This window comes from Phoca vitulina, unplaced genomic scaffold (genome assembly GCF_004348235.1).
Source record: "Phoca vitulina isolate PV1807 unplaced genomic scaffold, GSC_HSeal_1.0 scaffold56, whole genome shotgun sequence".
Lineage (NCBI taxonomy): Eukaryota > Metazoa > Chordata > Mammalia > Carnivora > Phocidae > Phoca > Phoca vitulina.
This window is the reverse complement of record NW_022589759.1, coordinates 3,811,387-3,833,675: the sequence shown is the minus strand read 5'-3', so window position 1 is coordinate 3,833,675 and position 22,289 is coordinate 3,811,387. Positions and strand designations below refer to the sequence as shown.

The following is a 22,289-nucleotide window of genomic DNA, read 5'->3' as shown; positions in this document are numbered from 1 at the left end:
GGGAGGGTTTGGGGGAGGAGGTGAGGACACAGAAGGAGGTGAGGAGGGGAGGACGCTCCGGGAGCCGCATCCCGCGCATGGCCGGCGTCGGCTGAGGGCGAGTCTCGGGAGGACGCGGGGGGGAAGGGCTGGATGCGGAACCGGGGCGCTCGTCGTCGGTGGCCGGGCTCGTGTCCCGCGTGGCCCCGGGCGCCTCGTCCGCCCCGCCGAGCTGCGCTGCGCTGGCGGCCGCAGACGCGCGCGGTGTGGCGCTGGGAGCGTGGCGCCTGCGGCGGGCTGGTCTTTCCCCCGCTCTGGCTGCTCGGGCTCCGCGGGCTCCACCCGCGTCTGGGTTGTGCGTTGTTCTGGAAGCCGCCTTGGACGTTGATCGGGGCCACGCCGAGTGCGGCTGGCTGTGGGCAGTGCGGACGCCGCGGGTGTGGACTCCTGCGGTCCCTGAGCACCGTGTGCTGCGTGCTTGGCAGGGTCTGGCCGTGGCGGAGCGCGGCTCTTCCCGTCCGTGCCTAAATTCCGGAGCAAGTGCCTTAGGGCTCCTGGACGGCCCCGAGGTGGGCTTCCCCTTGAACCGCCTGAGCGCTGTCTGCAGTGGGCCTCAGGGCCCTGTCACCCCGGGGCCAGAGATGCCCCTGTCCCCAGAACCCCACGCCCCTGCAGCAGCGCTCCTGTCTCCCGTGCCTGGACGAGGCTCCCACTGGCCAGGTCAGCCCGTCCAGCCGCGCGGTGCCCGCGCCTTCTCTCTCCCGGGCGACACCTGCTCTGGCGAGCAGTGGGCGAGCTCGCCTCCAGTGAGGAGGGGAGAGGAGGCGAAACATGCACAGGGGGGCCAGCGGTGCAGAGAGCCCCGAAGTCACGCTCCTTCCACGCCTGTCCACCCCACCTCCCACCTCTGCCTCTGGGGCCCCCAAAGGGAGAAGCTCTGAGTTGTTCTGCCGCTTCCCAAGTGACCGTCCACAGAGATGGTGTGGAGGAAGGCTCTGCCTGAGTCCGGCTCTGGAATTAGGAACCATTGGTCCGTTGGCGGCACTGGGGCCAGAGCAGGGACGGACAAGCACCTACTGTGTGCCAGGCGCCACCGGGTGAATAAGCAAGGCCATTTTTCTGTAGAAACTGTTAGTGGGGTTGGGACACAGCTGAGATTGAAGATGTACATTTGTGTGTACGTGCGTGCGTGTGCGTGTGCGCGCGTACATATGCGTATAACAGTATGAGATACAATGTACAGTATAAAACATGACTACGTGTAAGATGTAATCTATTTGTTGTTTTACAAATTACTATATAGAAAATATAGAATGTTTTAGTTATGTTTGGAATGAGTGTTCTCCCTGGTAGAATCAGGGTGGGCTTCCCTGAGGAGGTGCCATGGAGCTGGATTTGGGATAATAAAAGTCATTGTGGTGAGGATGTTAATCCTGCAGTGATCCCATGAAGGCTTTGTGTTCCCCACTTTGTTGATAAGAAAATCGTGGTTCTCACCTCCTTCCTTCACCTTCGTCAACCCTCCACCTCCCTAGACTTCTGTGATGTGTCCCTGGTCCCAAGATTATCCCCGCATATCATGGCCATGTGTTAGGGGTGACTCATGTCCCCCCAAAACTTCTATGTTGAAATCATAACTCCCAGTGCCTCACAATGTGGCCTTATTTGGAAATAGAGTCTTTGTAGATATAATTAGTTAGGATGAGGTCACACTGGGCCTACTACTCCCATAAGACTGGTGTCTTTATAAAAAGAGGGAATTTGGACACAGACACACGGGGAGAATGCCACGTGAGGATGAGGACACAGATAGGGATGCCAAAGATGGCCAGCAGGCTCGGGGAGAGGCCTGGAGCACATTCTCCCCCACGGCCTCAGCAGCAGCCCACCTGCCCACATCTTGATCTCAGACGTCAGGCCTCCGGAGCTGTGAGAGAGTAAACTGCTGTTGGAGCCCCCAGGTCGCGGTGCTCTGTTACAGCAGCCCTGGGAGACGAAGCCACCCTGTTCTCAACATCAGCAAGGGTGTAAACATCCGAGTCCGCAGGTCATAGGGTGGGAAGTGAGACCCAGCACGATTCAGGTTAAGATGCACCCCGCATTTATTGAGCACCTATGGTGTACCAGGCACCATGCTAAGCCTGTGGATCCCCAGAGTGACCTGTCAGGTGAGCGAGATTGCCCGTGTTGCACAGATGAGGAAACAGAGGCTCAGAGGACATGACACTCACCCGGGGGGCTGTGCCCCCAGCCCAGAGCATCTGGGGTCAGCCCCCATCTTTCCAGCTGGGGAGCTCTGGTCCTATTGCTGGGGTGCCTGCCCCTGTCCCCTGAGGTCCTCCACGGGGTCCTCCTCGGCAGAGTGCTCCGTGCTCTCCTCCTCCTCCTCATCTCTCCTCTGGCTCCGTATGGTGGTCTGAGTGCTCTGAATGGTTAACGGTCATCAGCACAGCATCAGTAATATTAAAGGCAGCGACAAGTATCGAGCACTTTCTAAGAGCTTCCTGTAGATTTGTTCACCTGGTACTCACCACAACCCTATGAAGGGGGCCCTGTTATTAGCCCTACTTTGCAGGGGAGGAATCTGAGGCACAGAAAAGTTAAGGTACTTTCCTGAGGTCACACAGCTTGGGAGCAGTGGGTTTGGACCCAGGTGGTCTAGCTGGGGGCCGTACTTGCTTCACTGCCTTTAGAGAGAATTATTCAGGAAGCCTGCCGCCTCCACTGTGGGGCAAGGCTCCCCCTGGCCCCCCACTCACTGAGTGACTAAACCTCCCCTGATTGGCATGAGGCTGCTTAGAGTCTTTGTCGTACTTGGTTGAGCCATCAGAGGTCTTCCTGCAGAAATAGAAATGTGCTTTGTGGAGCTTGTAGGAGAACATGGAGTATGTGTACCATCTGACTTCCTGAAAATCTGAGAAATTTGGACTTCTGAAACCCATGGGCCCAAGGGCTGGGAAACAGGAGTGACCTGTCCAGAGAGCCCTTGCTTCTCAAGTGGACACACTTCAGGATGCCTCTAGGGGGCGCTCAGGACACACGGTGGCTGCACCTGCCTGGTGATGCGTGTTACTTGTATTTCACTTTCGGGCGAGCCCAGGTCAGACCCTAGGGCAGGTCTACACACTCTCTAAGCAGTGCCTCCTCCTCAGGACCTCATGCAAATCCCTGTCCTCAGATGGCCTCTCCCTCGTCACAGGATTCACACTCCCACCCCCAGTGCTCACCTGGCCAGTAAGAGCCCACGGGACAGCTGGGGAAGGCGTGGTATCCTTGAGTGGCCGAGCATTGTAATGTCCGTAAACCCCATGCATCTTGGCTCTAAAATCCTGCCCAGGAGAGACCAGGATGGATTATTTCCAATCAGGAAATGAAGGAAGGGGCAGGGGGAGGGGGACGGGGGAAGGGGAAGAAGGTAATGCACGGCTGGTACTACCAGAACCCCACCTGGACTAGGTCCTGTCTGGGGGCTTCCTGTGCGTTCCTCCAGGTAATCTACAGTAGCCCGGTAAGTGGGCGTCATCATCCCATGTTACAGACGGGGAAACAGGCCCAGAGAGTCTAGGGAGCATCTATAGTCACACAGAAAAATTAGAGATTGCTCTTGCCCCTAAAAGAATATTGTAGAGAGTGGGGCGCCTGGGTGGCTCAGTCAGTGAAGCGTCTGCCTTCAGCTCAGGTCATGATCTCGGGGTCCTGGGATTGAGCCCCACATCGGGCTCCCTGCTCGGCAGGAGGTCTCCTTCTTCCTCTGCCTCTCTCCCCACTCATTCTCTCAATATCTCTCTCTTTCTCTCTCACTCTCTCTCAAATAAATAAAAATAAAATATTAAAAAAAATATTGTAGAGATGAGTGAGCACACCAGAGCCTATTTGGTCTGCATTTAATCTCATGTGGTGGTTTTAAAGCCTACCCACAAATTCTTTGAGACTTTGCCCATCAGAAGCTGGAATATAATTCTCCCCTTGAATATGTCCTTAGTGACTGACTCACTTCTAAACCATAGACTGTGGCAGAAGCAACACTAAGTTACCTCTAAGGCTAGGTCATAAAAGGTGATACATTTTCTACCTGCCTCTGTCATGGGATGCATGCTTTATTTTTTTATTTTTTAAATTTTTTTTAGAGGTTGGGGCGGGGCAGAGGGGGAGAGAGAATCTGAAGCAGGCTCCATGCCCAGTACGGAGCCAGATGCGGGGCTCGATCTCACGACCCTGAGATCATGTCCTGAGCTGAAATCAAGTCAGACACTTAACCCACTGAGGCACCCGGCCGCCCCAGGATGCTCGCTGTAGACCAGCTGTCATGCTATGAGGAAGCCCACACCAGCTGGAGAGGCCTCAGGGCTGCAGACCCCTGCGGACCCAAGCAGGTGGGCCTGTGTGGGGGTGCAGCTCCTGCAGGAAGTGACCCAGGACCCCGAGCTCAGAGGCGCCCTGTGTTTGGTCTAATACTCTGCTGTCACTCTCTTGAAACTCTTAATAATCATTGCACGAAGGGCCCACATTTTCACTTTGCACCGAACACTGCAAACCAAGAAGCCTGTCCTGTATCCAGATAACAGCCATCATCTATCAGATATGGGGGAGGGAGCCTTTAACGTGACTCCAGCCCCAGCTACCAACTGATGAAAACCCAGGAAAGACCCACATAAGAGCATCCAGCTGAGCCCACCTACCCCAGAACCGCAGAAGATAATCACAGTGAGCGATAGCTGTTTGAGGGCACTGGGTTTGGCACAATGTGTTACAGATACATCAGCTCGTGCTTGATATTCATCAGATGAGGTGGGGATGATAAGCACTTTGTCTGCATCTAAACTGTAGCAAGCATCGGCCTGGGATGCCTTTTGTCACTGGTGACTCATTTGTTTGTTTTTAAACACCTGAGTGATGCTGAACAGGTTGATATTCCAGAATGATAGACTTGGGAAAATCCCCCACCTCTAGTTTTGGTAGCCAGGGGCAGATATTTAAAAGAATTCATCAGAACGAGTCTTCAAAATTCTAACAATTGCAAAATGTTGCCAATAAAATGGCTTCTATCAAGATACCTAACTCAAATTGAACCCCACACCATCAAGTGGAAAATGGGGCATTTGAGGGGTATACCTCCAGGTCTCTCTCCAGGTCATAGCTCTCCAGGATCTGGAAGGCGCTGGAATATACCTCCACCGCTTTGGCATGGAAGACCATCTCGATGGTGACAAAGTCTGAAAAAATTTTCTATGGGGAGAGAAGCCCGAATAACATAAGCAACACTGTCACAAGGGGAGTCCTGGGGTCATTGTGAATATGGACAAATGGGGGTGGAGGGTGTTAGCTGTTCTTATGGGGACAGGTCATAGGCCCGTGTTACTTTTAATTTATTTTGTTTAAACAGACAATACATTCCCATTCAAAAGCTGTCTTGCACGGGAATTGTTCTGGAAACGCAGAGGGCTTTCTGAGGGACGTCCTTTGCTCTGCTCTGTCACCTGGGCTCATCTGCACAGGCTTTGCTTCTCTCACTCTGAGGACAGGTGTCTGCAGGGGGATGGCTACAAAACCTCCGGCCTCTGTCCCCCCTGGGCTATGAGTGGATCTCACAACCTGACGAGCCAGTTCGTCAAAACGTAGTATTGGCTTCTCTTGATCAGATGGTTCTGCTCAGCTCAGTGAGCTCTTACAGAGCTCCTCCTGCGTGCCCGGCCCCAGGGAGGGCCCCCACTGCGTGCCAGGCCTTCGCAGAGGCTCCCACTTTGCTTTGGGCCCCGGCAGGACACAGGCTTGGTGCTGGGGCAGGGGGAGCTTGCAGTTTGGAAACACCCCACTTCACACAAACATTGGAAGTCCCTGGTGGAGGGGCGGGCTCAGAGGAAGTCCCCAAGCCAGCGTAGGAGGGGAGAGGGGCCAAGACGGATGGCAACACGTGCCTCCTGGCTCCTCCCCGGCCACCCCTGGGAGGCTGGCCTCGTGGTCACCTCTGCAGATCAAGAGGCAGGGCCCAGGCCTTCTCCTGCCACTCACTGGCATATGGCCCGAGGAAATGACCGATCCTCTCTGAGCCCCAGCGTCTTCATCTGTACAGCGGGGACAAGGGTGGCCCGAGTTTACAAAGCCCTACAAGAATCTCTTAGCACAGCAGTTCTGTCTGGGCTCCCCAAATCAGCCCCAGCCCTACCTGGGAGTTTGTCAGAAATGCACATTCTCCAACCCCACCCAGCCCCATGGAATGGGACTCCCGGGTGGACCCATCGCTGGGGGATCTGTGTTTTAAGCAGCCCTCCAGGAGATTCCTGCCGCACGCTCAGCTCTGCGAACCCCCGTATGAAAGCATCACTTACACGCTTTCACAGAAGCCAGAGAGCTCTTTTGTAAATATGATCACTTTATTAGACATGGGACCTAGACCCGATATGGTGATAAACATTACTCCCAGTTCTGAGTTTCTGCTCTTTCAGAACTGGGAGGGCTCTCTCGGGGATGGCTTGGATAAGTGCCTCTTACAAATTTAATCCCCAAAGTTTAAAGGATGCCTATTTTAAACTGCATTCATCTGTTGGTCCCTAACTGTGGAAGCCAAGAATCTCATCCCCAACTCTTGCTGGCACTCCACAGAGCCCTGCTTTCAGGCCTTCATAAACATCAGGTCCTTAATAATGGCCTGCTGGTAGTTTTAGGTCCTGCCTGCAACACAGATGCTTGAGCACTCCTCACCACGGGTTCTCTCCTTGTGCATTCAGTTCCCAGATATTGCCTGAGTACTGCAAAGTGCCAGGCCCTGGACCCAGTGCAGGGACCCAGCGGGCACACGGCAGGCAGGCGCCACGTCATGCCCCATGTGTTCATGCCCCGTGGCACGGACATGCAGTGTGGGGGGCAGGCATGGAACAGCAAGGTGCCCCCCCAAAACTCTTCACTCCGTAATGATTTGCATGCGTCATGGGTCTTCCCCAGGGTGTCAACTCCATGAGGACAGGGGCCTTGCTCTTCTGGCTGTGATGTCCCAGCTCCAGGCACAGTGCCTGGCACATCGTAGGTGTGTGCTACATTTGTTGGATTAATGAGTGAATTAAAGATACAATTAACTCATCCCCTTGGGATAACTGCACCAAGAGGGAGCAGAGTAGTGAATTAACATCAGGGCTGGACTGAACTGGGGGTCCGGGTGAGTTTCCCTGAAGATGAGGAGGTGTTAACTTATGCAGAGTGACGGCAAAGCCTTCTTGGCAGAGGGCACAGCCTGTGCAAAGGGACTGAGGTGTGTCTCGGGGTTCCGTGCACCTGAGCTTGATTGATGCGTTCAGGATAAGGCTGGGCTGGGGCTTCCAGAGGCTTGGGGAGGATTTCTACCTTTATCCTTAGAGTAAGAGAAGTCATGGGAGGGCATTTAACCCAGGAGTGACGAATTGCAGCCGCCTTTTGTGAGATCCTGGGGCTGCAACTGAGAGTGGGGGGCAGGTGTCGAGAGTGGGTGCAGGGATCCCTGTGACCAGCTGGGGCTCTGGGCCCAGGATTCTGGGTTGCGCCGCAGGGGGCGGGGGTGTGGAGGGAGGCATCACCTGTCCCCCCCGGCTGACCTAAACATGGCTGGCTCAGTGAAGGGCAAGGAAAGGAGGAGGAGGTCAGAACAAATGCTGTGGGTCCTTGTGCGGAAAGCGGGGGACTTGGTGGGGGACAAAGTCTGCCAAATTCTCCCAGTGGGGAGCTGGGCCTGGGTGCTCAGAGGCAGGGCCTTCCCCCTGCAGCCGGGATTAGGCCAAGATGAACTGTCCTGGGAGCCCAGGACACACCTGCTCACGTACACACATATGTGCTCACACATATGCCATGCACACACGTGCGTGCACACTCACACACATACACAGATGCACACACACGCACATGTATGAAAACACTCATACGTGAGGCCAGAGTACTTCTAACACAGGGCCGACCCCACCTACCTGTAGGTCCTTCAGCTTCTGCTTCTGGAAGGTGTCGATCATCTCCTCCAGCTGGCGGGTGGTGCGGCTGGCATCCGCTGAGGCCCTCTGCACACTGGTCTCTGCCTGACTCCAGGGGTAGAAGTGTCATGGGGTGGTTCTGGCCTTTAGACACTATTCTGGGTCACTTTCCGTCCTTCTTTTGGGTCCTCTCTCCTGCCTCATGGACATCTCTTGCCAATTTGGTCATCGAAGGAAAGACCAAATAGGACCATGGTGAAAGGGCCAGGCACTGCTTGGATGGACCTGCTTCCTGGCTGTGTGACCCTGGGCAAGTCACTAAACCTCTCTGAGCCTCAGTTCCTCTTCCCTGTAAGCAGGGGGCAGTAATAACACCTGCTTTGCAGGGTTGTCGTAGGAATTAAACAGTGGGCACCTGCTGAGCTATTATAACAGGTGCTCCACTTTCAATAATAATTAATTCCTGCATGTGGAACGTTTTTAGGTAATTAAGTAATTCATCTGACCCGACTCCTCACCAGGCACACGAAGAACCTGGATTTTAGAGTCAGACACCCTCAGAGTGGAGTTCCAGGTTCGCCCCTGGCCTCCCTTTTGTGACCTTGGGCAGCTCCCCTTTCTTGGTCTTGGTTTCCCCATCTAGACAATGGGCATGAGGCTAGAGGTGCCCACATCCAGCGAGCATTCAGTAAGTAGCCCTGATAAGGAGGTGGGGGCATGAAGGGTGGTGACTTGCTGGCTTACTGATCAGTGTGAACGAGGGGACAGAACCCAGGTCTCCAGAGCCCCCTGCTTGCCCTGCACCTTTGACCTGCATCCTGAGCGCCAGGCTCTGCACACACCTGCCCAGGTAAAAGCTCACCTGGCTGTTTTGTGAGGTCATTCGTCACCTGCATGAGATTCTGCCTTCCCGCACAGCCCTAGGGCACTCACCTGGGACTGAGAAAGGTGCTGTTAAGGAGCCAGGTTAACCAGCAGCCCTGACCCAGAGGACTGCTGTGAGAAATGGCCACCCTGGCCCAGCAGCCTCAGGCCCGACCTCCGGGGAAGGATACGATCATTTGCCTGTCCAAAGGGGACTTCTGCCTCAGTTTCTCCAGTTTTTCCAGTTGTTTGATCTCGTTCTTCTGGACTTGTTTGAATTTCTTGATCTCGGCCTAGAGGACAGAGGAAGGCTGTTTCCTGGATGTCTGGGTGGGCCAGACCCCGTCGGGCAGTGTCCCCTGCTCACCCGTGTCTGCTTGATGTGCACCCCATACAGTTTCAGGGGGCTGACGACCTTGGTCTCCAGCCTCTCGACCTGGGGGAGCATGGACACACAGAGAGTCAGAGCAGACAGGACCAGGGAGGTGCGTGCAGCCTGTGGGGCCTCCGGCCTGCATTTAGAGAGTGCCACGTACTGCATGACAGGAGCCCGTGGGGCGCTGCGGAAGCACGAGACACCCTCCCTCGCCCCTTAGAGGGTTGTGAGCCCCCGCCTCCGCTCAGGGCTCTGCTTCCCAAAGGCTGGGGTGATACATTTCATCTCATGAGCCTTGTTACCTCTCCCATCAAATGGGTATAACTACTGTGCCCACCGAGGGTGTCATGACAGTTCACTGGGAGTCACTGCAATTCCAGTTCCCCAGACTGCCTTACGACCTCGCTGCAGGGACTAGAGAGACTCACTTGGAACACAATACAGCCTGGGATTCAGAGCTGCCTGAGCTGAGCGCGCTGTGCAGGCCCCCCCACCCCCCGAGGGCACAGCAGGATCTGTGAGGGGGATGCCTCACACCCCTGAGTTGGTCCCTAACTGAGCCAGACATAGGAGCCCTCCCATACCTTTCCCCTGGGCCCCTTAAGACCCTGATTGCCGGCCACCACCCCCAGGGGTTCTGAATCAGCACATCCTCAGCGTGACCCAAGATTCTGCATTTCTAACAAGTTCGCAGGTGAGGCTAATGCCTTGAGGACCAGTGGCAGGGGGATCCCCTGAAATCTTGGCTTGCCAGATGGGCCAGGGGATCTGGAATCCCCACCAAGCCCCTTCCTTCTCCTTGTCAAGGCTTATGACCCTGCTGGGGTAAACACAAATCTTAAATAATAACAATTTTCCCAGGAGTCAAAAGGAAAAGAGACTTTTCCCCTTGCTTTCCTTACAGCATTTTCTTTTAGAAAACCTGCAGTTGTAAATCCCTTTCTCTGTGCCTTTGGGGCTTATGTAAATCTTTTTAAAAGCTAAATAAGATTCTTGATGGTTTACAAGCCAGGCATGGCAGGTATCTCTTTGAAACATAAACATGGAGGACGGCAGGTCTCCGGGGAGTTTGCTCTGGGGCCTGGCTCCAAGCTCTGACGACCTGCTGGTCCCAGAGATAGGAGAAGTTTTACTTTTCCTTGGGAGAGAGGCGATTCGCTGACACAGGCGGCTGCCCTGCCGACAGGTGGACTTCGGAAGTCCCGTGGGACCAACGGTGCCGTCTGGTCGCCTGTCCTGAGACGGTGCGCGAGGGGTGGTTTCTGCACGACTGCGTCGGGGAGTGAGGTTTCTGAATGCAGACACCTATGTATTGCCCGCAGTGGGTCTCGTTTCGTGCTTATTCAAAAGAAAAGCTGGTTGGATCTTGTCTGCCGTCACACAGGGCTTTCCTGGGCTGGCAGGTGTGTATTTTTAGTCATCTCCCTAACACCCCGCTGCCTCCTCGCCCTCCCCCGCCAGGATTTCTGGGGGTCCTGGGCCCCGGAATGTGCCTCCTGCCTGGGACTCGCAGAGCCCACAGCTGCAGCCCTCAGGCCTGGCTTCCTGGGCCCCCTGGCTTCCTGGGCCCCCTGACTTGTCCGGCCTGTGTCCAACACTGCAGAGCCTCCAGGCTCTCAGTCCCATAAAGGGCGGCGCGACCCCAGGGAGGGAGTGGTGTGAGTGTCCACCCTTCAGGGACGCCTTTGGAAGAGGTGTTTGTTAGCTGTGGCCCCAACAGGGCGGCTCCCACCCTCAGACCCCCACCCTCGTCCTCCTGGGCGACCCGCCTACCTCGGCCTGCCGGTAATCCTGCACCTTGGCCAGGTCCTCGGCAAAGCTCCTCACGGTGGCCCGCAGCTCTGGGTTCTCGGTGTTGGCGAAGTCGGTGAGCTGCTTGACAAGCTGGTCAGCCTTGTCCCGCAGCCGAGCCGTCCTGCGGGTGTAGGCAGCCAGCAGCGAGCAGAACTGGCCAAAGTACTTCTCGGCATTGGTCACGGTGTTCTCCATCACCCTCACCTGGCTGTCCCTGGGGAGGAGGGGGCCTGAGAGGCTGTTCTGGGCCGTGACATCCAGGTAGGTCAGGACAGCGACACAGGGGTCACCTACACATCACCTGCCACCTAGCTGTCGAGCACCCTGCCAGGTACCTGCTCCCCGCTCCCCCAGTAATGCTCACGGTTCTGTCAAGGCAGATTTGGGAGACCAGCTGGACCTGAAGGCTGATCAAATGGCTGGAAGGAATGCAAAGGGTGCTTTGGCTCCAAATCCAGCCTGACCCTCCCTGGGACCCTTCCTGGGGCTTTGATCTTCCTGGGGGAGTTATTCTGTCTTCCAACCATCCCTGGCTGCAATGGCCCCCTCCCTCCAAAATCCGCCGATTCTGCTCCACGCCACCACCCCCCCGAGCTGTTGAGATTCTCTCCCTTCTCTGAACCCTGAAGGTTTTTAAAAAATTAATAAACTTTTTTGGGGGGCCAGTTTTAGGTTTACAGAAAAACTAAGGGGAAAGTACAGAGAGTTCCCATAGGCCCTCCCCTCGGGGCAAACACGGTTTCCCTGTTATTATCAACAGGGGCTGCATTTTTATAGAAGCACATGGAGTGGTTCAGAGGCACCCTCGAGTTTGCAAAGCTCAGAGGAACCAGGCGCCAAAACAAATGGGTAAGGGGCAGGCAAAGCTGTAAGACCGCATTGATAGGATCAGGGACGGTGCCACAGGGGCGCGGTGTCTGGTGGGCTTGGAGGCACGAAGAGAACTTTCCCAGGTGAGCAGATGAGGGAGAGAGGGGATGGATCCTTTGAATTTGGCCACCCCAGAGCTGTGGGCAATAATGCTGGGGAAGCAGAGGTCAGACTTTGGATGCTTCCCTGGGCTTCCCTTGACCTTGAGGTGGGGGTGAGCACCCTTTACCCATCTCTCTTGGTACATCAGGCCCCCAAACCCTGCTTCCCCTTCCCTCCCAGCCAAGGCCAGCACAGGGCCACTCACCTGGAGAGAACAATGCTCATTGTGACGGGAGGCACCAGCTGTCCTAGGCTAGGGGAATAAGGCCAGGGCCCCAGGGGTCCCGCAGGGCTGGGCGCAGCTGTGTCGGCTGGGCTCAAGGGACGCTGCCACCTGGTTGCCAGGCAACATGGCCACCCACAGCCACCCTGGGAGGAGCCCCAGCTGGTTGCCTGGCAACCTCTCCCCAGGCCAGCCTTGCCCAGCCTCGCATTGGCTGGGGGGAGGGGTCCCAGAGAGCCCCGTACCCTTCGTTTGAGGGTGGAGGTTCTGCGGAACCAGGCAGTGTGGAGGTTCCCTAGGACTGGACAGAGGTCAGATTTAGGGGAGCTTGCTTGGGGCTCAGCCATGAGGGGCTGCCGCCCAGCCTTCCCCAAAAGTCTGGGAGCAGCAAGCAGGGTCCTAGGATACCTGGTTACTGGGGAGGGGCTGTATGGGAAAGCACAGAGTGAATCTGGGGGGTCCTGAAGCCTTGTAGCTGAGTGGAGGGGACGGAGCCCCCAGCCCAAAGGGACTTCTTTAACATTTCAATCATCATCTTATTTTTCCCCTCATTTATAAAAACAGTTCTTGCTCATTGTTAGAAAAGTAAGAAAGTAAAGAGGACACAGAAAGAAAATCCAAGACCACACGATGAAACTGTACTAAGGTATAACACATTTTACTAAGTGGAAGCTGTGTATCTTTCACTGTATGTACATTTTACCTAAAGCAGCATGAAGGTCGCAACACTAAGAGATGCGGCGGGAGGAGGGGCAGGTGTGGACCGAACCCACAGCAGAACGTTGGCAACCCTCTGGGCTGGGACTCCCTGGATGCGGCCGTTCATTTGGTGTGTCTGCAGGTTTTCAGAGTGGAGAGGCTTTTTTTTTTTTTTTTAAGCACAGATAAAAGCAAGGACTTTAGAATCAGCTAAACACAGGTTTAAATCCCAGACTCCAGCCCTGCTGTGGGACCTCGGGCAAGTCACCTCCCCTGTAAAATGGGACAATATATCCTTGCCTTGTCCTCGTTGGGAGAAAGAAGTCTCTGGTGTGAGGGTAAAGGGACAGGGCAGGGCCAGACTTGCACTGCGGTTCCCTGCACATCGGCCCAGGGTGGTGACCGTTCCCCCGCGGCGGGTCCTGGGTGCCCCGTCTCCCTGTGCTGCTGCCTGCCTGCTCCCTACACTTGGCTGTGCCCTGTGTGCCCTGTGGGCCAGGGGCAGCACGTAAACATAACTCAGCGTCGTCCTGTGCGGCAGCTCCGTGTGGGGCACGCCACTTCCCCTGACCGGTGCCCTGAGGCTCTCCCCTGCAGGACGCTGGGCGGGCTGGGGCCGGAGCTCCTGTGCGCCCACTTTGTGCAGCGCACCGGGTCCCACCCCCCTCACATTCTTGGCCCCCTTCACTCTTGGAGGCTGTGCTGAGTTGAAAAGTGTCTCCCCAAAATGTCCCCTAGAACCTCCGGAAGTGACCTCTTTTGGAAAGGGGTTTTTTGCAGATATAACTAGCTGAGATGAGTCATGCTGGAGTAGGATGAGGTCTAGTCCAACGACTGGTGTTCTTATAAGAAGAGAAAGCAGAGACCCAGGGAGACGGCCGTCTGACACAGGGGCTAAGACTGGAGGGACGTGGCCACTGGCCAAGGATGGCTGGCAACACCAGGAGCACGAAGAGGATCTTCCCCAGGGAGAGGCACGAAGGCTCTTCCCCTGAAGCCTTCAGAGGGAGCTCAGCCCTGCCCACACCTTGATTTTGGACCTCTGGCCTCCAGACTGTAGCATAAACCTCTGTCGTGTTAATGCCATTTTGGTATGGTGGCCCCAGGACACTCGCACACCCCTCTCCCTCCCCGCAGCGCTGCTGTGTTCCCACGTGGTCAGCCTCTCCCCACAGGGGCTGGTGGCCTGCCTGGTTTCTCCGGGTCCTCTGACTTCTCACCTGCGCCCTATACTTTTGATGATCCCTTTGGTTGATGAATCCCCTCCTGAGCAAGCCTGGTGGAGAGTCTAGTCCATGTTGAGAGGCGCCCACATGGAGGAGGCGCCTTTGCCCTGGGTTCTGGATCTGGTCCCTGGTCCAACAAGCATCCCTGCTCTGTGTCCCTGTCCCTCCACGCTCCTTCCTGCCAGCTTCAGCAGGAGCAAGCCTCTCCTCCTGATGGAGAAATTGCTCCCCAACTGACCCCCCCAGCCCTCCTCTCTTCTACTCCCCGCTTCGTGCAGCTTTGCAGACAAGTGGCCTTTCCTTGCTCTCGGTTCCCTTCACTCCCTCTTGCCTTTGCAGTCGTTCTTCATTGTCACTAAATCCAGTGCCCTTCCTCGGCCACGTCCCCTGCCAGCAACATCCAGGCCTGCAGCCCATTCGATGGATTTTGGACTTGCCAGCCCCCACAGTCCCACGAGCCAGCTCCTTAGAATACGTCCCTCCTCCCTGAGGGACTGGTTCCGTTTCTCTGGAGACACCCCGCTCTTGTAGGACCAGGAGGAGAAGCTGCGAAGCTCTGCAGGCTTCTGCCCTCCAGGAGGGGGTCTGTGTTGTCGGCAATGGCCACAGGAGGGCAGCAGAGACCCCCTTATGAGGTCCTCCAGCGTGCGGGGCAGCGTGGCTGGGGACCTGGAAACCCAGCGCGGGGAGCACAGCCCAGAAGACACCACCTTAACACAGAGGGCAGAAAGAGCAGAGGGGACGGGGGAGTCGGAGAGAAAGGGCGACGTTTTAATTCACGTCTTAGAGATTTTAAGGAACTTTCCAAAAGGAAAACCACCTTCCCGCAGGGCCACATGGAGACCTCTTGCGGCCAGAGAGAGAACAGCGGGGGCACAGGGAGCACCTCGCCTGCAGGGGCCCCCCTCCCGCCACCTCCTGCCCTCTCTCCACCCCACACCCCTTCTCAGGGCGGGCTGGTCTGAGTCCTTGAGAACAACTGAAAACACAGCCGCTGGAACCAGTGGGTGTGGAGCCCGTGGACTCTCTCTTTCCTGTAAACATATTTCTGCCGAACCCCGCAAGGGATGCAGACATCCTGACCCTTTGCCCAGACCCCAGCGTGCACCTACAAGGAGCCAGGGCATTCTCCTACGAGCCTCACGGGACTGTCACACCCAGGAAATTAACACGGACGCAATACCCCCTCTCGAAATCCCCACGTCCCCCACCGTCCCATGCGTGTCCCTGAGAGCTGGCTTTCCTGCTGATTCGGGAAGCGTTGCAATTCCTGCCTGAGTCTACTTGGTCTCCTTAAATTGGGAACTGCTCCTCAACCTTGTTTTCTTTCAAGATACTGACTTTTCTATTTTGCAACTTTTTATTTTGAAATCGTTTCAGTTGTACACAAATCATGCAAGAACGCTTTCACCCAAATTCCCCAATTGGGAACATTTTACTGAGTTTGTCTTACCATTCTCACTCACTCTCTTTCTGTGTGTGTATGTTATTCTCTGATCCACTTGAGAGCAAGCTGCAGACCCGATACCCCTTTACCCAGACACTTCACGGGTGCTTCCTAAGAGCAGGGCAGGTCTTTTAGGCAGCCACAGTACAAATGGTGAAACCAGGAAACTAACACATATTATTTTATTCTATTATCTCATCTACCGACTTTGTTCAGAATTCATACTTGTCCTAATGATGTCATTTTAGTCAATAAGCAAACATAATTTTCTCCTGTTCTAGGATCTGATCCAGGCTCACCTGTTTCTTTAGCTGGCCTGATTCTGACATTTTTGTGGACTCTGGGCCAGTTGTTTTGGAGAACGTTGCTCCATTTGGGGTCATTGATGTTTCCTGGAAGATTGGGTTGCACACTTGGGAGGAGGGCTCAGAGCTGGTCCCAGGACAGGCCAGGACTCCTCACTGAGGCTCGGTGAAGTAGGAATAGTAATCGTCCGCCCTCATCAGGTCACTTTGGGGAGATGTTGGGAAGGACCGTCAGTGTCTGGCCGTAGTAACCCAGGGCAGGATGGAAGTGCCAGGTCCAGATGGGCAGAGGGCTTGCCAGAGCCCGCAGGAGCCCCGTCCCCACGTGTAGTCCGACCTAACTGGGCTCAGGGAGCTCTTCCCTCCCAGATCCAAGCCTCAGACATTGTCAGTGCAGCCAAAGATCAAATTAGTTGTTTTTTTCCCAGCAGCGACATTACACTGTACTGACATTTCTCAGACTGCAAAGCCAGCCGGCTAATGCATGGACTCAGATGGGGGCTCAGTTCGGGGCTGCTGCAGACCCCACACTTGGCAGCGTGTTTGTGACCCTGCCAGGGCCCAGCATTTCTTCCGATTCTGAGTCTGGTTTGGGGGATGTGTGCAGAGATCTTGGGGGTCATGCTAAGAGGCCCCAGGGGGAATGGGGTTGTGGAGCCCCCCAGCTGGGTCCTGGTTGGTGAAAGCAGCAGGGTGGTCCAGACCCCTGGGAAATGGCTCCATCCCAAATGGGGATGCACTGGGGGAGCATCAGGCCAGCCCAGGAGGGGTATGGCTGGGAGGGGTGTTGGAGAAGCAGGTGGTAGAGTATGCTTCCCCAGGCGCTGGGCCCTGAATTGGCAAAGAGCAATAAAGAACGGAGCAGAGTGTCTCAGTTCCACGTGGTGGGCAGCCCCTGGAAGGGGCGGGGGTGGGGTTCTCATCCTGCCTACCCTTTATACCCCCAGACCCTGCCTCCTGCTCTGACTCCTGACCTCCAGGACATGAGATAATAAACGTGTGTTGTGTCAAGCCACTAAGTTTGTGGTCATTTGCTACAATAGCCACAGGAAACTCCCTCTAAATTCCAAGCCTGGCCGTTTATCCCTTCTCTGGGGCTGGCCACAGAGCACACAGAAGTAATACAAACCCTGAAGGACCAGAGAACTGGTGGGGCGCCTGTCCAGGGGGCGCTGATCGTGAAGCCCCCACTGCCCTCATGGGCTTTAACATGCTCCCCACTCCTGGACGTGGGCCCTAAGCTCCAGACTGGACCCCTGGCACTTTGCTCCTGCTCTTCCCATTGCCTGAGCCCTGGTTCTCAGCCCACAGACCCGCAGGCAGGCAGGACTGTGGAGCCAGAGTGTCCAAGTCCAAATCCAGCCCTGCTGAGTGCCTTGGGGAGGTACTTACTCTCTCTGAGGCTCAGTTCCCTCACCAGTATAATAAGGATGGAATGCATCTGTTCTACTGGGTTCCCAGGGCGTCATGTGAAATAATATCCATGAAGCTCTTTGTCACCGTGCCTGATGATGTCACTTGCTCTTCTTATTCCATCTTTAAGGCCATGTTCAAATGCCTCCCGCTCCCGGGTTCTTCCCTCTGACCACAGACAGCCCTTTGCATCCCATGTACCAGGATACGGGGTTTAGTCACCTATAATGACAATACAGTTGCTAAAATTTAGGGGGCTCTTACCCTGGGCCAGGCACTAGGCTAAATGTTTAACACATACACACTGATACATGTCACAATTACTATTATGCATATTAATTATCAGTCTCATCTCAGAGTGTGCCCCAGCCTCTCACACATACTAGGTCCCTTCAGCCCCTCTGCACGTGACTGCAACTCCACCCCTCAACCAAAAAATGGTACATCATTTAGAAAGAGTACTGGCCACAAGTAAAAGGAAACCCCAAATAATCATGGCTTTAAGAACATGGACATTTATTTCTCACTTGTGTGATGTCATGATGTCAGAGTCCAGATTTCTCCTATTTTATTCTTCTATTGGCTTCTATTCTTAGAGTTGCCTCATAGTCCAAAATGGCTGCTGGAACTCCAGTCATCACATCCACCATCTAGTCAGTAAGAAGACCATGTCCCTTTCTTTACTTAAGTTGTACACATCACTTTGTGCTCATATTCCATTGGCCAGAACCAAGTCACACAGCCACATGTAGCTCCAAAGGAGGCTAGGGAATGTAGTCTAGGATGCAGGGTCCCAATTTTGGCAGGGCCCCCATCTACCAACTCCCCATGGACTCAGTTGGCACTCCCATCCACAAAAGCCCCAGGCTCAGGAAGCTTGATGTAGACTCCCTCGGTCTTTCCTGATGGGGACCCAATGTCAGGGATCTGGGGAACTTGGCAAACACCCTGTACTCTCTAGAACTCAGAGCTCATGTGCTGACCAAGCACCAGTGACAGGCCTGATGTCCTGTCTCTCCAGGCTAGTGGGTTCCCTGGGCTCAAGATCATATTTGTGGCATGCCTCACTCCCTGTCTGTAGTCTTGACCAAACAATTAGAAAGGACTCTCGGATTTCTTCAAATGAGCAGAAGAAAAGAAAGAAAACCCAAAATATGTTTCCCTTGGAAAACCCAGGGATGATTTCAAAACCTGATGATGCACAAGTCGGGAAGGGGTTGGAGTCGCTGCTATCTGGGTCCACCAGATAGAAAAGTCCAGAGTGCTATGGGGGAAGGGCCCTGGAGGGGAGGGCTCAGGAGTCGTCAAGTCTTGTCTTGGGGAGACTGCACTGTGTGACCTGGGGCAGGTCATTTTCCCTCTCTGAATCTCATGTTCTGATCTGTATGAGGGCGGGACCATGTGTCCTCCCATCTCTGCCACCCTGGAGATCTGTCCCACACCCCACAGCCCCCCACATAGCCTTCTGATGAGCAGAAAGCCCTCAGCTCCTAGCTCAGCGCCATCCCTGGAACCCCTGGCTCTTGGGAGCCGGGCCCCAGTTCCTCTCCTTCCTTCTTCTGCTGGACTTCTGGATGCATGGACGTTTCTGTAGAACGGGGCAGACTTATCCCTCCTAGGCAAAGGGAAGACGATATAGGAGCAATTAAGCAGCTCCCTGCTCGGGAAGAGAGACAGGGAAGGGTGATGCGGAGCATAAAACCCTGAGACACATCTTACTCATGTTTTTTACCAAGCATTTTCCCCTAATTATAGAAGATCCAGAAACATAGGTAGAGAGAAAAGCCCATAATTCCCCATCCAGAGGTGTCCATTAGTAACCTGTGGAAACATTTCTTTACTATCTCTTTGGTAAATAACCTACAATCTCCTACTCTCTGCATGTCACAGGCATTCCTGGGCTGTTCTGTACAAACTCTGTGTTGGTGTGATTTTTGTTATTTTCCACCTTTTTATTAAGAAAGATTTCGAGTATATAGGACAATGGGTAACAGTAGGACGCTGCAATTTGTCTACCCGTCATCGAGGTTTAGGAGAGGTCAGATTACTAACAGTGCAAAAACTAGCCCAGCAGCCTTGCTGGGCACTCAGGGCACCTCTAGGGTGGAGGAGGGTCTCCAGGAGCCTGTGGCCCATCAGTTTGGGACCCTTTCCTCAGTGGGAGGGAATCGCCAGGGCGTCTCCCTCCCCCCCACCAGTGGGAATCCAGTGCCGAGTGCTCCCACGCTTTCCTCAGCCACATCTCCACGACGGCTGCTGGCCGTGGGTAGGATGCCACCGCTGGGGGGGGGGCACCCATGGGCCTCAGTGGCCGGCCACATGCCAAAGCGGGCCTGGTTGGCGTTTCCACAGTCCAAAGCAAACAAATGGGGAAAACATGGAAAATGTAACAATGTACTCACAAAATGGGGCTGATCCCAGTTTTTAAAAAAAATCCCCAAACTGCTGATTTCCTTTGCTTTGGGGGGGTCACGTGTCTCCTGTTCAGTGCAAAATGGTAGTGGCTGAAAGTGGTATTTTGAAAAACGTCCTCCTTTGGCAGAACACAAAGTTGGCTACCCTCTGTTGGTTCCCAAAACTGAGGAGAATCACTAACTTATGGCATTTAAAGGCTGGGGACTGCCATCTGGTGTATCTTGTTGGTCTCTCTCTTACCACCCAGCCTGTCCCAGGGTCCACTGGCCTCAGGCCTCTGGGAGGTGGGGGGGGGCAGGACCACCTGGGACACAGGTGAGCCTCGGAGGTCTTTGAGGGGGAGGGGAAAACCCCACTCGGTGCCAGGGATCCGGCTGCATGGGACGGGCGATGTGGCACATTGATGCCCATTCTCCAAATGAGGAAACTGAGTCGGGACTGGTCTGTTCTGTGCCTGAGAAGACTGGAGCCGGCACCAAAACCCGAGTCTCTCCTCCCCAATGTGTCCTCATTCCACCAGTCAGGAAAATACAAAAATAATAATATGGGGGGGAACCCATGCAGACTCGACAGCTCGCTATTTGGCCACGTCAGAATATTTGTTAAAAGCTCCCCCAAATGGAGGTCTTCCTATCACAGCATTTTATTCAAATAAAGGATTCTGTAACATCAAAAAACAAAAACAACAAACAAACACAAAACAACTATGAGCTCAGAAGACAGCGTCCCCTCCCACTGATGTGTTCTAAGTACACAGGGTCCTTACTTTGTGCTTCTGTTTTGAGCTCCTGGTAACTTCTGCCTATTCCTCACCGACCCCCAGCCCACCTTTTGGGGACTGCCATGGCCAAAGTGCTTGGTTCGAATCCCAGCTCCTCCGCCTCCTAGTCAGGCGACGGTGCACCGGTTCTGACCTGCTCCGGGCCTGTGTCCTCGCCTGTAAAATGGGAATAGTGAGACAGCCCCCTTCCTTGTGGGAGGGTGAACACCACCGCCGCACTCTGATGGGGTCTGGCACGGAGTAAGGGCTCCTTAGTGTCCCGGAGCAGGGGGACGAGTGGGGCCTGGGGTAGGAGCTGCCTGGCGGAGCGGGGAGAACAGGGGGTGTGAGCCAGGAAAGTGGGAAGGCACCCAAGAGCAACTCTGCTGACTTCAGGGCTCCACTGAAGCCCGCGGCCACCATCCAAGCTGCCTCTGTCCGAGGGAACAAGGGTGACCTCCCCGCAGGCTCCCCGATCCCATGGGAACGTCGCTGGACAGAACTTCTTTCTCGAAACAGTAAGTGCTGAGCGCTTGCGTTTCCTCTCTCCCAGGGCGGCCTCGGCACATCCGCCCCGATGAATTGACGTCCCGCCACATTTGGCCGAGATGACCACCTCCGAGGCCAAGTCGCGGGGGCTGGGCTCCAGCCAGCCAGGGCGCCATCCAGGAGCAGAACTGCAGCCCTGGGGCCTGGCTGTCACCCTCACCCCGACACCAAGTCCCTCCCTGGGCGGTCACTCGGCTGGGGTCCGCCCCGGCCGGGCTGAAGCCACAAGTTATCAGAGCAGAGCTTGCCGAGGACTTGGAAATTTCCACACAACACCAACGTTGCTGTGGCTTTCGGACGTCTCACTGATTAAAAAAAAAAAAAAAAGTCTTTAGATCAAAGCAGCAAGCACTCAGGATTCATTCGACACTATCTTTGTTGGGAGCAGCTGCTCTCAGCTGGGCCCTGGGGACCGCAGTGGACAGGACAGGTGCGCACCCCGACTTCCTGGAGTCTCAGGCTGGCGGGAGCGCCCCTAACCAGAGCACCACGGTTAGTTCTGGGAGGCAAGATCTGGTAGGTGAGGGAGTTAAGAGCAGAGAGGAGTCACCCCCACTACCATGGTTGGAATCAGAAAGACGGACAATAACCCAGGTGGGCGGGTTCGCAGAGAGACCAGAATGCAGGTGCACTGCCCGAGGACGTGGAAATGGGAGCAGCCACCCTGGCCCTTCCTGCAGGGGTTAAATGAATGAAAACGGCCGCAGAAACGCCTTCGTGAACCTTCACAGCAGCGCTGTTCACATTAGCCAGAAAGTGCCAACAAGCCACACGTCCATCAGTGGTTGAACGGATAAGCAAGTGCGGCCTGACCTCGCCGTGGGATGTTGTTCAGCTGTCACAAGGAACGGAGTTCTGACGCGGGCTATGACATGGACGGACCCTAAAAACACCCTACTAAGTGAAAGAAGCCAGTTTTTAAAGACCTATTCCATTTATGTGAAATGTCAAGAATAGGGACATCAGAGAGACAGAGAAGTAGATTAATGGTTGCCAGGGCTGGGGGAGGGAAAGTGGGGTGACCCTGAAGGACACGGGGTTTCTTTTGGAGGGTGAAGAGAATGCTCTCAGCTACACAGTGGTGATGGTTGCACACCCTTGTGAATATATTGAAAACTGCTGGGGGGCGCTCAGTGGGTTAAGCGTCTGACTCTTGATTTCAGCTCGGGTCATGATCTCAGGGTCAGCCTAGGTGCTCAGCTCAGAGTCCGCTTGAGAGATTCTCTCTCTTTCCCTCTCCCTCCCCCCACACATGCGCACACTCCATCAAATAAATAAAATCTTTTTTGAAAACTGCTGAATTGTACCCTTTAAAATGGAGAATTTTATAATATGTGAA

General features: G+C 54.9%; 1 protein-coding gene across 1 annotated transcript; it reads right to left on the bottom strand.

Annotated features, from left to right (window-relative positions):
* Positions 1-2,081: 2,081 nt before the first annotated feature.
* CIBAR2 (CBY1 interacting BAR domain containing 2) lies at positions 2,082-12,219 on the bottom strand. The gene is made up of 9 exons (XM_032389968.1): positions 12,119-12,219; positions 10,921-11,155; positions 9,139-9,207; positions 8,963-9,064; positions 8,232-8,233; positions 7,908-8,016; positions 5,092-5,205; positions 3,207-3,308; positions 2,082-2,404 (listed from the first exon to the last, which is right to left on the bottom strand). Exons 1-9 carry the CDS (start codon positions 12,136-12,138, stop codon positions 2,282-2,284), a joined length of 876 nt encoding a protein of 291 aa, XP_032245859.1. The 5' UTR covers positions 12,139-12,219; the 3' UTR covers positions 2,082-2,281.
* Between the last annotated feature and the right edge of the window lie 10,070 nt (positions 12,220-22,289).

Excerpts from the sequence above, each read along its gene's own strand:
- CIBAR2 (XM_032389968.1), bottom strand. The coding sequence starts at position 12,138 with ATGAGCATTGTTCTCTCCAG. Across the intron at positions 3,309-5,091 it reads ACCTGGAGAGAGACCTGGAG|GATTTTAGAGCCAAGATGCA; the intron begins GTATACCCCTCA and ends TCTCCTGGGCAG. Across the intron at positions 2,405-3,206 it reads CGTGGGCTCTTACTGGCCAG|AGCACTCAGACCACCATACG; the intron begins GTGAGCACTGGG and ends TTAACCATTCAG.